The 19546-nt window shown below is 42.0% G+C and overlaps 1 protein-coding gene across 1 annotated transcript; it reads left to right on the forward strand.

Moving 5' to 3' along the window:
- Positions 1-5118: 5118 nt before the first annotated feature.
- pou2af2 (POU class 2 homeobox associating factor 2) lies at positions 5119-18022 on the forward strand. The gene is made up of 5 exons (XM_019861182.1): positions 5119-5637; positions 6316-6416; positions 12491-12530; positions 13143-13444; positions 16730-18022. Exons 1-5 carry the CDS (start codon positions 5478-5480, stop codon positions 17150-17152), a joined length of 1026 nt encoding a protein of 341 aa, XP_019716741.1. The 5' UTR covers positions 5119-5477; the 3' UTR covers positions 17153-18022.
- The last annotated feature ends 1524 nt before the right edge of the window (positions 18023-19546 follow it).

Here is a 19546-nt window from a genome sequence, read left to right on the forward strand (position 1 = left end):
GACATTTCCGGACCACATAACAACATCGTTGAGTATGGATGTAATGCTGTCGTCAGTCTCCTCATGACAGGTTCGACTGATAGTGCTGACAGTACTCTACACTGTCAGAAAAAAAGTCAAATTTGTACGTTTTTGAGTCCAATTCGATGGTGGGGCCGGATGCCGGTCTGTCCTAGCAGACTGAAACACATTATGAGGGTTTTCGCGAACGTCTGACAGGATCCCATGTCAGAAAGAGTTTCAACTCCCACCTCTGACAGACATCCCGGTAAAGATGGTGGACATTGAGTCAGAGTGGATCATAAGCCGTGCCTCCATTGTTGAGGCAGCGGATTGAGGCTGTAGCCATAAGGTGGCCGGTACCTGGTGTAGCGGCAACCCTCGAAACTTTTTTTTTTGACACCAGTGGTGAGTGTGGGACTCCAGAGGCAGCTGATTTGTACCGGCTGGCAAAGCGGAATCGAGCCTTGGCGGTCATCGAGACAAAAACTGAGATGTGGAAGTAGTTCGGTGAAGCCATGGAGAATAACTTCCAGATGGCATTGAAAAAAATTCTGTTCCACCATCTGGCGTTTTAGGAGTGGGAAGCAGTGCACCATCAACATCGTGTATCGTTGGGATGTGGAGTTGCTGACCCCATCTCGGGACATTGTGATTCATGCATGGGAATGCGTATTCCCTGCTTAATGGTATGATCAGTGAGTTTGTGTAAAACTGCTGGTGCAGAAGATCATATCACATCAGTACAGGTTCAGCCTCTCTGCGGTTAAAGTTGGTGTAATTAGCGTAAGGACTTTCGAGATTACCCTGCAGCTCAGTTGCATAAAAGTTGCTGTACAGCAATCCATGGCAGAGCCCTGGCTCACGGCAATACCTGAGGCTGGGGGACTCCACTGCTCTCTCTACTGGCTGTTAACTGGTTCCCCACCTTGAAACGAAAAGATGTTGGGCTTTTACAGTTAGCGTTTGGGAAATACCTTGCCTTTGGGTCTTTTAGTGTGTACAGCCGGTTTATCATCGACCTACATTTAAACACTATTTACCCCCCAAACACTTTTTTTTTTTTGGTTTACATATGTGCCAAAATGCTTTTTCACCCCAGCTACTTATCTCTCCTAAGTTGCATATCTATAAAACCTCAAATTTGGCACATAGTCCAATTTTCAAATACATTTTCTGTCTAGCAATCAATTTTCAATATAATTTATATAGGGCCATGGGGAGCTATTGCATTTAGCCTGGACTGATTCCCAGTCAATCACAGGACACACATAGAAACAGGCAATCATTCACAATCAAATGCACACCACCACTGAATGGGGAATGAAACCACGTCTGCGTCAACCAAAATCAAGCGAGTGAACCACTACACCATCAGGGAGTTTAAATAAATGCTCCCATACAAAATAATTGGAATATCAACTGGTTCTGAGGTCAAACTGTATCTCATTAAACTTTTAAATGGCAACGTGTTCATTTCACTTCATTTTATTCTCATGCAGAAGTAATAACACTCATAACCCTTTGGGCACCAGAGTTTTTTTTAATTAGATATTAAGTTTTATGTCCTTTCAAAACATTGCAGCTTGAAAATGGCAAATACTTTGGTGCAGGTTAATACAAAGCATAGACGGTACTACAGTACAGTATTAAAAGGCATTGTGAGTTGGAGGACAATTATAAGTTGTAATCCTGAATCATGCTAGGTTCACAGTTGTGTCATTTGAATTCGTGATTTCAATGATAAACAATAATAATAACAATAATAAAACAGCAATACATATTTTGACTTCATTAAGGCATTCAGTTAACATTGTTGTTATTAATGTGATTGCAGTTTAGAGTGCACGAAGAGCTTTTGAGGCACTTTGGTTCCATCTCAGAGTCAAAATATCAGAAACATTTTTGAAAATGCAGTGCAAGTTCTACAGTACTACACTACATTTATATGGCTCGCCTAATATTTTGATACTAGGCCTATTATTTTGCTATGGTACTTTAATTAATATGCAAGATACAATGTACTGGTAGTATTTCTAAAGTCGAAGTGTTCGATGCATCCCTTAAAATGATTATAATTTCACTTACAGATGTATTTGTTGGACGAAAGCAGATCAATTAATCACACAAACAATTCGATGAAAACTGTTTCTGATTTTATTGTTTAACTTTGACTGCCAAACTGTACTGCATACAGTAGTTACCCAAACATAGACAATTGCAGAATGCCAGGAGCGTGAGCTTCTACAATCATGCATTTTAATAATTTTACATTCCATGTTTGTACTGTTGGACGCTACAAGTACAGTATAGCGTACTCATATCTGAGTTGCGTTTTCACTCCTGCTTGACTGAACTGCACTGACAAGTCAACTCATGTTTATCCAGGTTAGCAATTAAAGTCAGATGGGAGCGTCGTCGCTGTCCCATGCCACCAGCTGTCCCATTTTCTCATAACACGAATCAACACAAGGCTCATTTGCTTTTTGGTTTGCTCAAACTGTTTTATACAAATCATTGGAACAGCAATTTGAGTAGGACATGGCTCAGGGCAGCATAGTGAAGCATCACCTCACCCAAATATTCAGAGTGTGAATCTGTTGTCTCAGCGCTTTTGTTAAGATCAGCTTTTCTATTTACAGCTCAAATGGTAGCTTTATTCCATTCCAGAAACAAAAATGTTTTCCTCCCCATTCTGCTTAGTATCAAAGTCTGATTTGTGAACGCATCAGACAAAGTGTGGGAAGATGGGGTTCAGCCAGGACTGACCGACATCCCAAAACCTAAATAAAGTAATAAATAAATACATAAATAAATACATAATCAGAAACTATTGACTCATCACATTTAACAGAAAGCCCTGATGTAGTTTTTCCCAAAAAATAACTTCATAAATTGAAAATAAAATAGCTGCTTGGTTGCTTGATAGACTATGAATATTGTAATGGCAACTGTTAACATTCATAAGGTACACGTTTATATCATGATTGCATTTGGGGCTGTCCTGCAATCACATAATCTGGTGGGATTTTCTCTTTAAACTTGAATGTGTACTGTGCTGCAATATGTTTTGTTTTTTTTTTTTGTTTTGTTTTTTTACCAAAACCTAAATATTTTCATCTTCAGCCAACACATGCTCAAAAATTAGTGACTGTATTTTCAGCTTGAAAAGGCAAATCTATCCCTTACCCTCCATTGTGCTATGGTACGGGCGCATGAGTTGTCGACGTGTTGAAAATGTGACATGGGCATATGTGATATTGCTCCCCGAGACACGAGAATGTGAAGTTCAAGGTTCCCACAATGCCTCACTTTTAGCTATAAATACTAATGTGCTTATATGTTCCATACTGTACAGCTGTTTGCTTCGTGAACAAGAGTATGAGAAATGTTCACCAGTATTTGTATGAACCATCAATTATTAGTTTTGTTCCATACACAATACGTGCATGAGTGACCACCCGGCCTGAGCTCTTGTCAAATGTCACTCACTGCTGTGACCCAGGGATGATTAGTGGTAACTGCTTTTGGTGGTAAAAGCCATTTCTCAGTTGAAATTCTGCCATCACCATCTTATCAAAGTAAATAAATTAACATTGTTTTTTGATGGGTTACTGTTGTCTGCCTACTTAGCTGAGCTGTTAGTTATTACTGTAAGGCCTGGATATTTTGTGTAGATAGTGGACAGTGCGCCAGTGTGTGTGGCGATGCTCCAGCTGCTTCAGCTTTATTTTCTATTCATAGTGCTTGGTTTATGATCGCCATTCATTGTCAGATTTTCAACCATACGTTGGAAGTTCGGCTGCGTTTGAGCATGGTAGTGTTGAGGAGAGGTTGCCGACGTTTCTAACAGACGTACCGGCTGACTTCTTCCACGTTCATGCGATACAGTGGATCACAGTATTCTGTTGGCTCATTTGCAGCACCTGGTGGGCATTGGCGGTAGCGCCCTTGCATCGTTTAGGTTCTATTTGGCTGACAGAACGTTTTGTGTTAGCCTTGGTTGCTTTGAGTCACGAGCTGCCACACTGTTGTGTGGTGTTCCACAGGGTTCAATTCTAGGGCCTCTGCTGTTCTTATTTGCTCCCTTTGGGTTCCATCTTAAGGAAACACGGCATTTCCTTCCACTGCTATGCGGATGTCTGTCTGATCTATGACCCACTGAACAAAAAAGACGCTTTCTCATTGAGGCCACTTTTATCCTGTCTCGAGGAAATCAAGACCTGGATGGCACTGAATTTCTTGAATGTCAAAGAAAAGAAGACACAAGTGGCAGTGTTTGGTCCCAATGTCCCTTGTAGGTCCCATCCTGTAGATTTGGGCCCCCTGGCTCCTAATCTTAAACCAACAGTCTCGAACTTGGGTCTTAAACTGGACAGTGAATTTAAATTGGACAGGTAAACTGGTGCTGTTGACAAATCCAATTTCTTTCATCTTAGGCAGCTGGCTAAAGTACAGCCTTTCCTTTCTCAAGATCACTTTGAAACAGTAATTCATGCCTTCGTCATATCTCTGCTTGTTTACTGTAATGCACTTTATTTTGGAGTCAGCCAATCCACCATTAAGTGTCTCCAGTTGGTCCACAATGCTGCTGCTCACCTCTTGACTGGAACTTGTAAGAGGGAGCACCTAACTCCTACTTTGGCATCCCTTCACTGGCTCCCTATATATTTTAGTTCTTTTTAAGATCCAATTATTTGTTTTCAAATTTTTAAATGGCCTCACCCCACCTTAGCTCTCAGAGCTCTTCTACCCCTATGCACCTGCTCAATGTCTCGGGTGTGCAGACCAGACATGATTAGAGGTACCGAAAACAAACTGTTTTTGTGCTTTCTACCGTCTTCGATATTCACTTATTGTTCTATTGTTTGTTGTATGAATTATTTTTGCTCCATGTACAGCACTTTGTATACAGCGGTGGTTGTTTTAAAGTGCTCTATAAAAACAGTTGAATTGAATAATTGTGTGTGTGTGTGTGTGTGTTTATGTATATATATATATATATATATACTGTATGTGTGTATGTGTGTGTGTGTGTGTGTGTGTGTGTGTGTGTGTGTGTGTGTGGGGGGGGTAATTTTTTTCATTCCTGTCACCAAAGCAGCTAATTTATGATTGAAGACTTCATCGCTTATGTATACATGTCTATTTTGTAATCATGTCTGTTGTGTCCCGAAGCTCTTCTTTCCAAGTCTCAGAGCGAACAAGTTTCTTCTTTGCACCTCCCAGCCCAATCCTATGTGTCATTGCCCGAATAGAGCATTTCATAGCTCTGTGACATAGTATGTGTCCATTTCCAAAAAAGTATGCGCACATGCTGGCCTCACGACTATGCACGCAATGTTTCTAACACAGAATCTTAAACGCGGATGCAAATAGTCCAAAAAACGTCCTTACCAAATATTTGCATTTAAACAAATATGTTTTAAAAAGCTCACACTTCACATCTGCAGTGATAAAGTAAGGTGGCATGTTCCATGCGTACCTGCCCTCCTGACAACGTGGTTAAAGCTCTCACGGAGGCACACCGCTCACCATGGTGCTCAACATTGGTATTCAGTTACTGTAGACAAATACAGCAGAAGAAGAGAGCGGCCTGTCTGTGTGTCAGACTGAACAACAGCATCATGGATACTGGTAAGCAACTTCGACTTATATACCATATATATATATATATATATATATATATATATATATATATATCTTTTTCTTTGATGAAATGAGTACTTTAGAAACAGTTTTCAATGATTAGGGCTGAATAATTTGCATTTGTCATTCTGTGTTAGGTTATAGTTTTTATAGTTATTACAATACAGTATAGAATTCATGGAAAAATTATATCCTGCACGTATGCATTTTTCCCAATAATCATAATCATATTTTTTCATTATAACTACATTTTTGGGGCTTTTCTAAAATATTGTGCACAATGTTATGTCTAATGAGTTACAATTGACATTAGAATCTTAAAATGTTCTGCCCTCCATTTCATGTCTGATATTTGAGTTTAAAAAAAAACGTCTGGTAACTTTTTCAAATGAAAGTTTTAATTAAATGTTATGCCATGAAAAACTCTGGTTTAATGTACGTCCAGTTAGCATTGCATTTGCACTGGCCATCCCAAAGACAATTTCCATGACATTGACACATGACTCTCAAAGAGTGACTCCTTTATGTTGCTAAACTGTGAAACATTCAAATCAACATATTTGTGACACTAATCATGTACTCTACGTGACATTGCAATACCCGAGACATCGGAACCGCTTCTGCATTAGGACTATGTCTAGGCACACTGTTTTTATTGCCCAATAGAATATTCAAAGAGAGTGTACCAGGGCGTCCGAGTCAAGCACACAGTCAAAGACCTGTTGGCAGAGAAACGATCCCGACAGACAAATGGGCCAAGATACAGTGTAAGTACAACATTCTGAAAACCACTACGCTTTTGTCCCTTCCTGTCTCTCCATCTATTTTTTTCCCCACTCCCTGACCAAACCTCAAGGCCACAGTTGACATTCTGCTGGTGGCCTTTTAAAAATCTCCCCGTCTGTTGATGTTCAAGCTGGTTATGTGGACGAAACATTCATGGTTGGTCCATTGTCTATCTTGTAACCACCCTCCCCAAGCTTTCTTTGCTTAGAAAAGCCGTCAAGCTCTTGCAAAGCCAATCCGCAAATAGCAAAGCACGGTGCTGAGAGGACAACAAAAGAGCACTAATTCACTGCTAGCAATAGTGATGGCCATGCTTTCCAAAAACCTTCTGTGTGCTGGAGGAGGGAACGGGTGGACGAGTACCATAGAGAGACAGTGAAAAGCTCATGCAGGAGGCTGCCTATGCAAAGTTTGAGCCGTACACACCTGCAGGCCTGTATTGTCCGCAGTCTTGCACAGGCCACAGACAACCGCTCTATTGTTGCCTCAAAAACACACAACAACACGCATTCTCACTTGCAGTAAGGATTCGCTTTAGACATCGACATGCACAAGCAAGACTGCTTTTTCATCCAAACCACCTAACAGAATCTTGTTGCAGGACAGTGTTTGCTTTTATGCTGGAATCAGACAATCACCGATTGAAAATGCCTTTTATTTACGCATATGTGAGACATAACCGGGGAAGGGCAGCGCGGTTGGGCCTGTGGTTTGGACGCCTATCTCGCAGTCAAATGTTCTGTGTCCAAATCTCCACTTACATGAGGAGTTGTATTAAGGGCATTGAAGTTTCCTCCCACATTTCAAAAGATGCATGTTAGACTGAACTGAAGACTATAAATTGCCTAAAGGAATGGATACAATCTTGAATAGCTGTCAGTTTAAGTTGTACCTCCACCAATCACCCAATGTTGGCTGCGATGGGCTTCCGCCCACCTGTGGCCCGAAACAGAATTAGCAGTGGGAAATGGTTGGATGGACATGACACAGAAACATTGAGCTGGATCTCAGAGGGAAGTTGAATCTATTCATCCATCCATCCATCCATCCATCCATCCATCCATCCATCCATCCATCCATCCATCCAATATATTCATCCATCCATCCATTATCCAAATCACTTATCCTCAAGAGGATCACGGGCGTGCTGGAGCCTATCCAAGCCATCTTTGGGCAGTCGGCGAGGGTACACCCTGAATTGGTTGCCAGCCAATCGCAGGGCACGCGTAGGCAAACAAACATTTACACTCAGTCATACCTCGGAACAATTTAGAGTGTTCCATTAACCTACCATGCATGTTTTGGGCATATGAGAGGTACCCGGAGTACCCAGAGAAAAACCATGCAGGCACTAGGAATAGATAACATGTAAACTTCACACAGAAAGCCAGAATCTGGAATTGAACCCTGCATCTCTGCACCGTGAGGCGGACGTGCGAACCACCAAAGTTTAATCTATGCTGAAGATAAACAAATAAAGCACACTTCTGAAAAATCATCCAAAACGTCATTGAGATTGCTTTAGAGCAAAAGCGAGATAAAATAGTGGACTGTGAACTGTGAACATTTTCTATATTGTGATTTATTACAGGCGGCCCGGTGGTCGACTGGTTAGCGCGTCGGCCTCACAGTGCAGAGGTGCAGTGTTCGATTCTGGCTCCGACCTTCCTGTGTGGAGATTGAATGTTCTCCCCGTGCCTGTGTGGGTTTTCTCCGGGTACTCTAGTTTTCTCCAACATCCCCAAAAACATGCGTGGCAGGTTAATTGAACACTCTAAATTCTCCCTAGGTGGGAGTGAATGGTTGTTCTGCTCTGTGTGCCCTGCGATTAGCTGGCAACCAGTTCAAGGTGTACCTCAAACACAGCTGGGATAGGCTCCAGCACACCCTGCAACCCTTAGATAAGAAAATGGATGGATGATAAATTACAGTTATCATTCTACTGTCCCAGGAAAGTGAAAATAAGTTTTTTCTACATTTGACATACCACAAACAATAGTGTTGTGAACGATCCTGTCAAGTTTGATTGATTGAGATAATCTCCAAGTATGTCAAATCTCCCCCACATAAGAAAAATATTACTAATTTTTGTAGGGCAGGATCTTCATTTTCGTGCCGGGGCGTAAATCCCTCTGAATCATTGCAGAAATCAATGAATTGAATGAACAACAAACATAATCATCTGATGAATATTTCAACAGAACCCCCCTGACCGCATAGCACAACTATTAGGTGGGGGTCAAACATGGACGCACGGCCGTGGGTGCAAGGTGGTCTCCAATTGCTCATGTCACATGTGACCAAATACATCATCCGCAAAGGGAGAACTCTCAGTTTCCAAGTCTAAATGCACTTTGAGTGCGCCAGTGTCATGCACAGATCTCACTGAGTCTATTTCTTCTTCCACTTAAACCACCCTGATTTTAATGGAAACGAGGGGATCCGCTTCGATTGGCATACATTACATAAATGCCCCCGTTATGCCAATTTCTACCTGTGTAAAGTCTCGGAAAATACCAAACAAAAGAACCCCGCCACACTTAGACTGCACTCTGTGCTAGACTTGTGCTAAGCCTGAAAATGTGACCCATAGACTCTCAACGCTGTCAGTGTTTTCGCTAATTGCATGAAACCATGCTCAGCTGAAAAATGCATGCCTCATTGTCAAGCACCTTTCTTTTGCCCACAGCATGGGAAAATACAAGTTTTGTCATCATGGCCCCACCAAATAAGACCAAGGCATTATCGAGACAAAAACAAGACCAAGATTATATCCAGCCCCACCCAACCCCCAAAAAACAACAACAACAAAATGACCAGTGTCTGTTTCATTGTTTGCAAAAAAAAAAAAATTATGCCTTGTGCAAACAAAATTCAAATTATAGAAGCCAGAAAAACACATCATGCCTCACTACAAAGTCAATATGAATTACATCTTATTTTAATGAAAGAAATTAAATTTCAGTTTGAATTTACTGCTCTTAACCCTTTCAGAGACAGCAGTTAATACAGTGGACAGCTAATCAGGTTATCAGGTTACAGGTTAGCATTATTTGTGCTTTAAAATGATCCTTACTGAATTTTAATTGAATTAAATCTGCTTGAACATTTTTTTAAGCAATATTTATTCTCAAGGCGGCCAGGTGTAGAGTAGTTAGCACGTCGACCTCACAGTGCAGAGGTATTGGGTTCGATTCCAGCTCCGGCCTCCTTGTGTTGAGTTTGCATGTTCTCCGTGGGCCTGCGTGGGTTTTCTCCGGGTACTCCGGTTTCCTCCCACATTCCCAAAACATGTGTGGCAGGCTGATTGAACACTTAAAATTGTCCCCAGGTGTGAGTGTGAGCACGGATGGTTGTTTGTCTCTGTGTGCCCTGTGATTGGCTGGCAACCAGTTCAGGGTGTCCCCCGCCTACTGCCCGAAGACAGCTGGGATAGGCTCCAGCACCCCTCGCAACCCTTGTGATGATAAAGCAGTTCAGAAAATGGATGGATGGATGGATGGATGGATGGATGGATGGATGGATGGATGGATGGATGGATGGATGGATGGATAGTCTACTTATAAGATGTTTCTGTGTCTTGATGATTTTATTTCCTGCAACGACTTGCCAAAAAAACCCAAAATCAAACAAAAAAAAAAGAGTAAATTCAAACACGGGCCTCGCACATCACAAAACATGCATGTTAGGTTAATGCAGTGGTTCTCAATTATTTTCTGTCATGCCCCCCCCAAGGAAGAGGAAAACATCTCGCGCCCCGCCCCCGCACAACTATAAATAGTATCATTTGTCTATGAAATTGTTATAAGTACACCTTTGCATAACACTGTATCCTTATTAACGTTTAAGAGAATAATAAAAAAAAAAATGGACCAACTTACAACAAAGAATAGCTTTAGTAACTGGAACAGAAACGATTTAAAGTGCATTTGAAATTCAAAAATAACATTAAATCCTTAATTTAACAAATATTTTTTGACTGACCATGTCAAACCTTACGATACTGAAAAATAAAATTACATAAAATCAATAACTAATAATGCATTCAAACTAATCACCAATATTATCTCAGGAGCACAATATTTAAAAAAAACTTTAACCAGCAAAACAAAAACATAAAAGAATTTGTGCTTTTTTTTTTTTTGCAATATTCGGCACGTTTTCGCTGAAAAAAACTCAAGCAGCTTATCAGCGTGATTGGGGTGTAATGTCTTTAAGTGACGCCTTAATTTGTTTGGCTTCATGCTGTCCGCTACCAAAAGGTTTAGACACAGTAAGCACATGGATATTTCCTCGTCTACCACCGCAGTCACATTGAAGTCAAGCGCTACAGGCGCTTCGTCATATTTCCTCCCTGAGAATGCTCCCTGCGCAAACTCTGCCAATGAGAACGTCACTGCCCCCTAACGTAGTGGAGGTGCAACTGCACGTTATTTTAGGACAGTAAAAAAATAAAAAAGCATGTTCCCCGAGGTCAAACGCGCCCCCCTTGACGGAGCCTCGCCAATAAATACATACGTCATCAGATCAAAATAAAACATTGTCTGATCATATTAGTGTACCAAAGAGTTTGTACAAGCATGCAGATAATAACTGGAATGAATATATTACACCGTTGTTTGTGCCAAAAAACTAATGAGGTACCTTGGCTGGTCATCAATATGTAGACCACAACAGCTGATGGTGGCCATAGCGATTTAACAGGAGCTTTAAAACAGTGTGGTTATGTCTTGTTAATATATTGGATCCTTTTTATAAAGGCAAAAAAAAAAAAAAGAACATGTCAACATATGCATGCGTTAGTATGTGAGGGTATTTGGTCTCAGTTCAGGGCCTTTTCATTGCACTGTTTACTTTTATGTTTACAAAAGGTGACGCACAGAGACACAGGAGTACTAAAGCTATCCGGGCCTTTCATTGCCTGTCAGAGCAAACATTGACCACGGAGTGAGTTGTGTACTGTTCAAAATGATGACAAGACTGTAGTAGGCACTATTATGGATGTTGTCTTTCCAAACACGCCGTAATATCAAATGATCCCAATCAAGGATGCAATATAAACATTCATATGTTGAATATCGTGACTGAAAAATCTGTGCTTTTTCAAATAGTATTGTCTGGGTTTGTTGTATTTTCCAAAGAAAGCATGGCACCTAACCAGACAGCCACACACACGCAGTCTGAACTTAAACACGCTGATTTCCCTACAAGGCCTTCAGAGATGCACTGAGCCGTACCTGGGCCATAAGAGGAAGTCTTAGCATTGGCAAATCACATTCAAATTTTGTCCTCAAAATTTGCTTGCCTCCCAGCCTACATGGGCTTCATATTATCAACTCTTTCATGTTGGCGATATGCAAACAAGAGCGCTTATCTCTTGTCTTTTCCCCACATGCGGCTAAACTCGGTTTTTAGGTCTTAAAACTGACAATCATGACATTTTAGCGAGAGAGAGAGAGAAACTCAAATTGATATGACCAAATCGGGTTCCTCAAAAATACTGTAACCTGTCCATTGAATTCATTTGGTTATCTCAATGCAGTTTTCCATGACCAGACTTTGCACTCGACAACAACAACAAAATGAATCCCACAAGAAGAAGTACTTCAACAGACAGCAGTATGGTGTTAGCATTATGCTACAATGATCAAGGTCAACTGTCAACTTCTCCTATGACTACCACTACGACTGCTGCTCCTAACCAAAACATGCAATAAATGGAATAGCATACAAGCCTGATTCTAAAATGTTTGAAATTCATTTTTGCTCATCAATTTGCTCAATTCCGTACATTGAGGACTCAAACTTAGAATGTTTCCAAATTGGAACAGAAGAAATGAGATGCACTTTGCCCTGACTGTCACTCATATCCTTTCATTTCTTTTGATTGTCTTTTGAGATATTCAAAAGACCTTCAGTGAAATTCTCTCAGTGTTTTAATTCCAACTGAATTCTTTGTGTGGTACAAAAAAACCACCTGTTGCATGTTTGCTGTCAAGTAAGAAACACAAAAAGGATTTAAGTGTTGTTCACGTCTTTTTTTTTGTCTTAACAGAGTGGTTCAACAACTCCACCTTCTTTCGTTCAGATGTCAGGTGAGAAAATGACTCAGAAAAAAACCCAGCAACTTTAATGAATGAATGAAGGACCAACTACACTGTTCACTTTATACACATTAGTGAACCTTCAATATATTAAGAGAACAACTCATGTTTTCTAGTATTGTTGTAGTTTGCATTAGTCGCAGGGGTGTCAAATTCCGGTCCTGGAGGGCCGCTGGAAGAGAACAACTCATGTTTTTTAGTATTGTTGTAGTTTGCATTAGTGTGTCATTCTGATAGCGGTTACCCTTCTCATAAAGCTAAATAACAAACTCAAATGTGACAACTGCAATAGCTGGAAGCCCATCCAGGAAGTACCTCGCCTCTTGCCCACCCTCATCTAAGAGAGGCTCCATCTCACCTGTGACTCTAATGAGAACAGGTGGCAGAGAAATTGGATGCGTGGAAAGGCAAGAAACATTTCCTGACTTGTGAAACGAAATTCTTCACCATTCCAAAACCACAATGATGAACATATTGCTCAAGCCATGTCATTGCAGAGCAGCATTATTATGTTTACAGGGTCGAGCACGTAGTGTGTCTCATAAAAGCTTGAAGCAAATTGTTTTTGTCAGTCCATAAAAATTGTCCCACTCTTTCCTACAGGGTCTCATATGTTACCCAGCTACTACGGTATGAGGCGTCCTTTCATATCGGATTCGGACTTTGGTCCATCTACCAAGCAGTTCTCACCAGATGTGTACCCATCTACCTTTGGAGGCAGACCACTGGGCTGTGAGACATCAAGCTTCTCTCTCATTGACACCTACTACCCTGACACTTTCAGTGAATACCGCAACACCACCACCACCACCACCTTCTCAGGCTCTGGAGGATCTTTCCTACCTTCTTCGTCCCTATCATCGCTTTTGCCTCCTTTCAGTGGAGAGTCATCACATGTATATATGGTAGGAATCTTTGCCATTGTTAGTCTATTCATAGACTGTATCCACCTTATTACTGTACTTTAGTACATTCATAGAGAAACGATTATGCGTGCGACTTCCCGGAAAAGAATTCCTGTCAGAGTTTTGCTATTTGGTACCATGGGTTTCATTTCACGGAGTTGTTTGAATGTTTTTTTTTTCACCCCCTTTTCTAAATGGTCCTAAGCTCCTTTGACATTGAAAAATGGCTTACACGGCTTGGGGCGGTTGTACTATAGTGAAATTCCTCTGTAACAAAATCATGTTTGCAGCCAGAAATTTTTCACAACAGGGGACTTTTCACTGTAGCAAATTTTATCTCAGACATGAACATAAACATGAACACACACAAAAACGTATATGTGTACTTTTAATTTTTATTCCAATAGTGCATAAGTATGAGCATACACTTATTTGACACTTCATATAGCCAGTGTAGAAAGAAAAAAAGGGAAAGAAATTACGAAATTTACGATCCGCATTTACTTTCACTTACACCAATTTCTTGCATAATGTCTTTTATTTTGCTTCCTCCATCTTTCATTTTTATTACCTTTATCCTGTCTTCAAGCGTTAAAGCTTTTCTTTTCTTAACTCCTTGGTATGCAAAGGTCCATTTTGTCGCCATTTTAGCAATGCAACTTTTGTGCTGCGTTTGAAACAAATATTTCCTGTACTACTGCGCATGAGTAAACCAGCGTGGTGGTTGTTGTTGCCGTTTCCGAACGAAGCAGTAGAGGTCGCTGTGGCATGCTGAGGTTGGATTAGACTTTTGCGGAAGGCTTGTTTTCGTTGTAGTGAATCTCGTTGCAAGGCAAGAGCGGAGAAAAAGATTTCGTATAACGGAACAGGGGGACTTTTCATTGTAGGGGCAGCAGAAAAGTGGAAATGGCTTTCATGCATGAAAATATTTTCACACTAGGGGGTATTTTCGCCCATGTAGGTTTCGTTCTTGAGGAGTTTCACTGTAACATCAGAAGAAGTTCAATCTGTGACTACAAGAGCAATGTTTTGAAATGGCACACCGGACCAGGAGGAGAGAATGTTGTGATAAACGTTTCCAGCCACTGCCTGGGAATGAGGATCACACACACACACACACACACACACACACACAAAAAGTCTGAGAATCTTCATTTGAAAAGACCACCTCAACATACCTCTGCTCCTTCTCATTTTTTGGACAAAGAGCATGTTGCCACAACACACATATTGAACATTGTGCCCAGTAAACTGTCGTGAGCGCTTTTGGAGAGAAAGACGATATGCTCATAAAATTATAAAATTCAAAACATTGGGGTCGATTGTTCTTATATTTGCAGCAGACGGTTGAAGTTGACATAAGTAGAGATTGTTAAGGAATTATTCCTCTCTGTCAGTTGGATTTGAAATTAACGAACACGCGGAGGAAGAGAAAGGCCACTCTCTCCCCCAACAAGATGTTCACAGAAACTTTAAAGATTTATGATGCGGCTTTATGATGTCGAGCGACGTGAATCTTTATTATACATTAGGCTAAATAAGAGTGTGACCAAAGTCATTTGACAAAATATACCAACTCACGAGTCATATAGATGCTGATGCACCCCAGAGCTATTGAGATACCTGATTGCAGGGGTGGCCAACCGGTGGCTCGCGAGCCGCAAGCGGCTCTTCGGCTGGTTCAATGCGGCTCCCGGGCTTTCACATGACAAGCGTCGAAAACGCCTCCGCGATGGCGCTGACATTCAAACAACGGCACTATGTACAGCAGAACTTATGATGTCAGCCTATCATCAAGCCCGTTACTTGATTGACATACAGGGCAACCAATCAGATGACAACTGAATCACTGCTGATGCGCAAACAATGGCACTAAGCGCTAAGCTAGTCAGCGAATTACCTCACATTTTAAGGCAGATGTGCCCAATACGTCAATCACAATCGACCGAGAGCCAGCGGACTGGTCCCAAGTCGACCGCGAGGATTGGGAGGAGGAAATGGTGGGGGGACTTTGTGTGTCTGTGTGGGACGTTGCGGCTGTCGCTCATCTCGGCGTGCGTGCATGCGTGCTTATGCGCACGTGTGCGTGGTTGGGCGCCTGCGTGCGTGCGCGTGAAAATGCTTGCACGTGCGTGATCAGGCCGATCGTGGGATGTTCATCGCTCCAAAAGTCGATCTTCGGTCAAATATGTAGCAAGCTGACCCAAGTAATAAGTAACCACTGCAGCTACCATGCAGACAGTGCCTGTTTCGAGTGGCAACAACGGAATACAAGCCGGATTTGAAGAGGATTGTTCAAGAGAAGGAATGCCAAAAGTCCCTGCACTAAGGCGCTAAGCAACATGCATGCTAAGAGAAAAACGTTATTATATTTTTGTTTGTGGACATGGTTGAACTGGGAGTTTGTGTGTGTGGGGGACAGTGCACACAATATTCATTGTTGAAAATGACTGGCCTGTGGTCTTTGTACTGTAGGAGTCAATTTCTGTCATTATCCTGTTGGTGGGTGACATTTACAATCATGTAGCTGAGCAGAAGTCTGTGTGCATGTGTGCGTGTGTGTGCGTGCGTGCGTGCGTGCGTGCGTGCGTGCGTGTGTGTGTGTGTGTGTGTGTGTGTGTGTGTGTGTGGAAGGGATGCAGTGATGTTTATGTGTGTCCATGTGCATGAGGTGGCTCTTTGCAGTAACACAGTAAAAAAATTGGCTCTTGGTCTCTGACTAGTTGGCCACCGCTGCCTTATTGCCTCACTGCCTGAAGCAAACAAAGTTCAGAAAATAGCTCAACATGTGACAATACCTTGTCGCTGGCCTCTTCATACTTCCATAGTTTTTTTTTGTTTGGTAGCAAACTGTGAGATTTTCGAAAGTCAAATGGGTGCCCTTTGTTTTTGCAGCCCAGGAAAGGTGGTTTGACTTCTTTATTGTCTGATTTAATCGAAACAGGAACTACCCCCCCCCCCTCCGCCAGCACAAACATGCCCAACAGTTTAATCGGTCATTTACAAGTAAACTGTAGTAACGAAATATGCTATACTGGATTTAAAAAAATGCACAGGCACATTTTGACCAAGTCAGTTATTCTTTCATATACCACTAGTGGGAGGAGCCTGCACACCACTAACGGTGCTTGTACCACACTTTGAGAATTCAAACATTCATATGCCATACCGCTTATCCTCACGACTGAACTAAACCAAAAGTGACTCCCATGCCGACATGGGCCCACCAGTGGCTGGCACACCTTGTTGGGAAACATCGTCTTACTCTTGTTTTATCGTCTTCAGAGAGACTCGTGGGAGCAGTCGGTTCCAGAGCCAGTTCCCCAGGTGGACGCTCTCTGTCCAGACGACTTGGCTTCTGTCAGCGTCCCATCGTCTATGCCCAGCCCGGAATCCCAGGGGAGCCCCTCCCAACCAAGCCAAGGCTCGTCGTCAATGGGTCCGGGTTCCACCAGCCTGTCCTACACGCTGCACTCCCTTGAGGATGCGCAGTACCACCTATTAACCTCCAGCAACTCCTACACAGCCCCATCCTCCTCCTTCCCCTGTTCTCCCTACATGAACAACGACTTGGCGTCCAAGATCGTCACAGAGGAGGCAGCAGACGGCCACACGAGTCTCCCTTTAAATATGGAGGCTCACACTTCTTGGGATAAGGAGGACGCCGTGACCTCCTGGTGTCCCTACGAGCTAAGGAGGACCTACTGACTGTATCTCACGTGTCTGAGCTTTGAGTATTTTTCAGGAGAAAAAGGATCTGTGACTCAGATCACAGGGAGGAGTCGATGGACCTTAATTCAGTTGGTGTTGAAAAACTCAACAAGCACTTGGCCGTAGTGGAGAATCAAAGTTTCCACAAAGTCAAAGGACCACTAAAAACATGGCCCACTTCATCTGTAGAGGTTGCAATTCAACAAATAATTCTTACAACCTATTTGTTGGGTAGGATATTCAACACAATTTCCAAAAAAGCTACACTTCAAATCATAAAGTTCCCGATTATGGGGACGCTAATTTTAAACAGGTCGAAATATAACCCACGCATTGAATGTATCATATGATTCTATCCTTCCAGTAAATCAATGATTTCTCCTTCTGAGAGGGCGCGCGACAGAATTTATTGCTACCCGAGACAAGATAAGTTATCTTGGCATTCTTATCGCTTGAGTCGTGACTTTCAACTTATCAAACGTATTGAATTGAAGCGGACGTGCAGCTTTGGCTGGAGTGATATCGAACACAACTGCCCACCATCGACATCTCCTTTTTCAGAGCAAGAGCCCAAATGTGTCTTTGTTTGCTCTCGAGCTGCTGCACCTTCACCTGACTTTGATCGCTGATGATCAGTCTTTTTTTTTTTTTTTTTTTTTTTTTTTTTTAAAACATAAATTTCTGCATGTTCCTGTCTGAGCAGTTTTCTTTTGATGATGATTGATGTCACCGAATATGCAAATACATGTTTGGCGGCTTTTTGGGACCTTTCAAAGACATGCTCATCAAAAAATGCGAATATCATGAAAAAGTTGATTTATTTCAGTAATGCTGTTCAAAAAAAAAAAAAAAAAGAAACTTGTGTACTGCATACATTCATTCCACACAGATTGAGATGTTTCAATTGTTCATTCATTTGAATTTAGATGATTGTATCTTAAAACGAATTTTAAAAAACCCAAATTCAAAATTACTTTAAGACAATACAAAGAAAGGAGTTTTAGAAATGTTGGCCACACAAAAAGTAGATGCGTGAAAAGTATGTACATGTACAGCACTCCATACGTAGTTAACTTACTTAATTACTGCAGCAATGCGACGCGGCATGGAGTCGATCAGTGTGTGGCGCTGCTCAGGTGTTATGAGAGCCCATGTTGCTCTGACAGTGGCCTTCGCAGCTTCCTCTTCACAATAGCCCAGAGTTTTTCTCTGAGGTTTGCTGGCCAGTCAAGAACAGGAATACCATGGTCCTTACACCAGACACTGAGAGCTTTGGCACTGTGTACAGCCACCAAGTCCTGTTGGAAAATAAAATCTGCATCTCCATAAAATTGGTCAACAGCAGGAGGCATCAAGTGCTCTAAAATTTCCTGGAAGACGCTGCGTTGACCTTGGACTTCAGGAAGCACAAAGGACCAACACAAGCAGATGTCATGGCACCCCGAACCATGACTGACTGTGGAAAGTTGACCCTGGACCTCAAGCAACGTGGATTCCGTGACTCCCTTCTTGCTTCCTCCAGACACTGGCTGGTTTCCAAACGAAATACAAAATTAGCTTTCATCAGATAATATGACTTTGGACCACTCAGCAGGAGTCAAGTCCTTTTTGACTTTAGCCCAGGCAAGACCCTTCTGACGCTGTTTGTTATTCAAGCGTGGCTTGTCAAAAGGTACACAAGCTATGCGACAACTGAAACCCTTGTCTCACATATGTCTGTGCATGGTGGATCCTGAAGCTCTTGATTCCAGTTGCAGTCCAGTCTTTGTTAATCTCCCCCACATTTATTTTCATTCGTTTTTTTTTTTAATTAGTTTTCAGATCCAATCATCCACCCATCCATCCATCCATTTTCTGATCCGCTTGTCCTCACAAGGGTTTCAGAGTGTTCTGGAGCCTATCCCTGCTGTCTTCGGGCAGGGTACACCCTGAAGTGGTTGCCAGCCAAACGCAGGGCACACACACAAACAACCATCCACACGCACAATCACATATAGGGAGAATTTAGAGTGTTCCATCAATGTGCCACGCATGTTTTTGGAACATGGGAGGAAACCGGAATACCCGGAGAAAACCCACACAGGCACGGGGAGAACATGCAAACTCCACACTGGAAGGCCGGAGATCGAAACCTGCACCTCTGCACTGTGAGGCCAACGCGCTAACCAGTCGGCCGCCGAGAGCTCAATCAGTCAGTCAAGCAAGCTTTATTTCGATCACACTTTTCATCCATAAACATGCAACTCAAAATGCAGATCTAATCATCTAAATTCAAATGAATTAACACTTGAAATGTATCTGTCACAAATTTGACCGTTTGAATAGAATTACTGAAATAAATCTACTTTTTCATGATATTCAAATTTTAGGAAGAGCACCTGAATGTTGCAA

This window comes from Hippocampus comes, unplaced genomic scaffold (assembly GCF_001891065.2).
Source record: "Hippocampus comes isolate QL1 unplaced genomic scaffold, H_comes_QL1_v1.1 scaffold122, whole genome shotgun sequence".
Taxonomy (NCBI): Eukaryota; Metazoa; Chordata; class Actinopteri; order Syngnathiformes; family Syngnathidae; genus Hippocampus; species Hippocampus comes.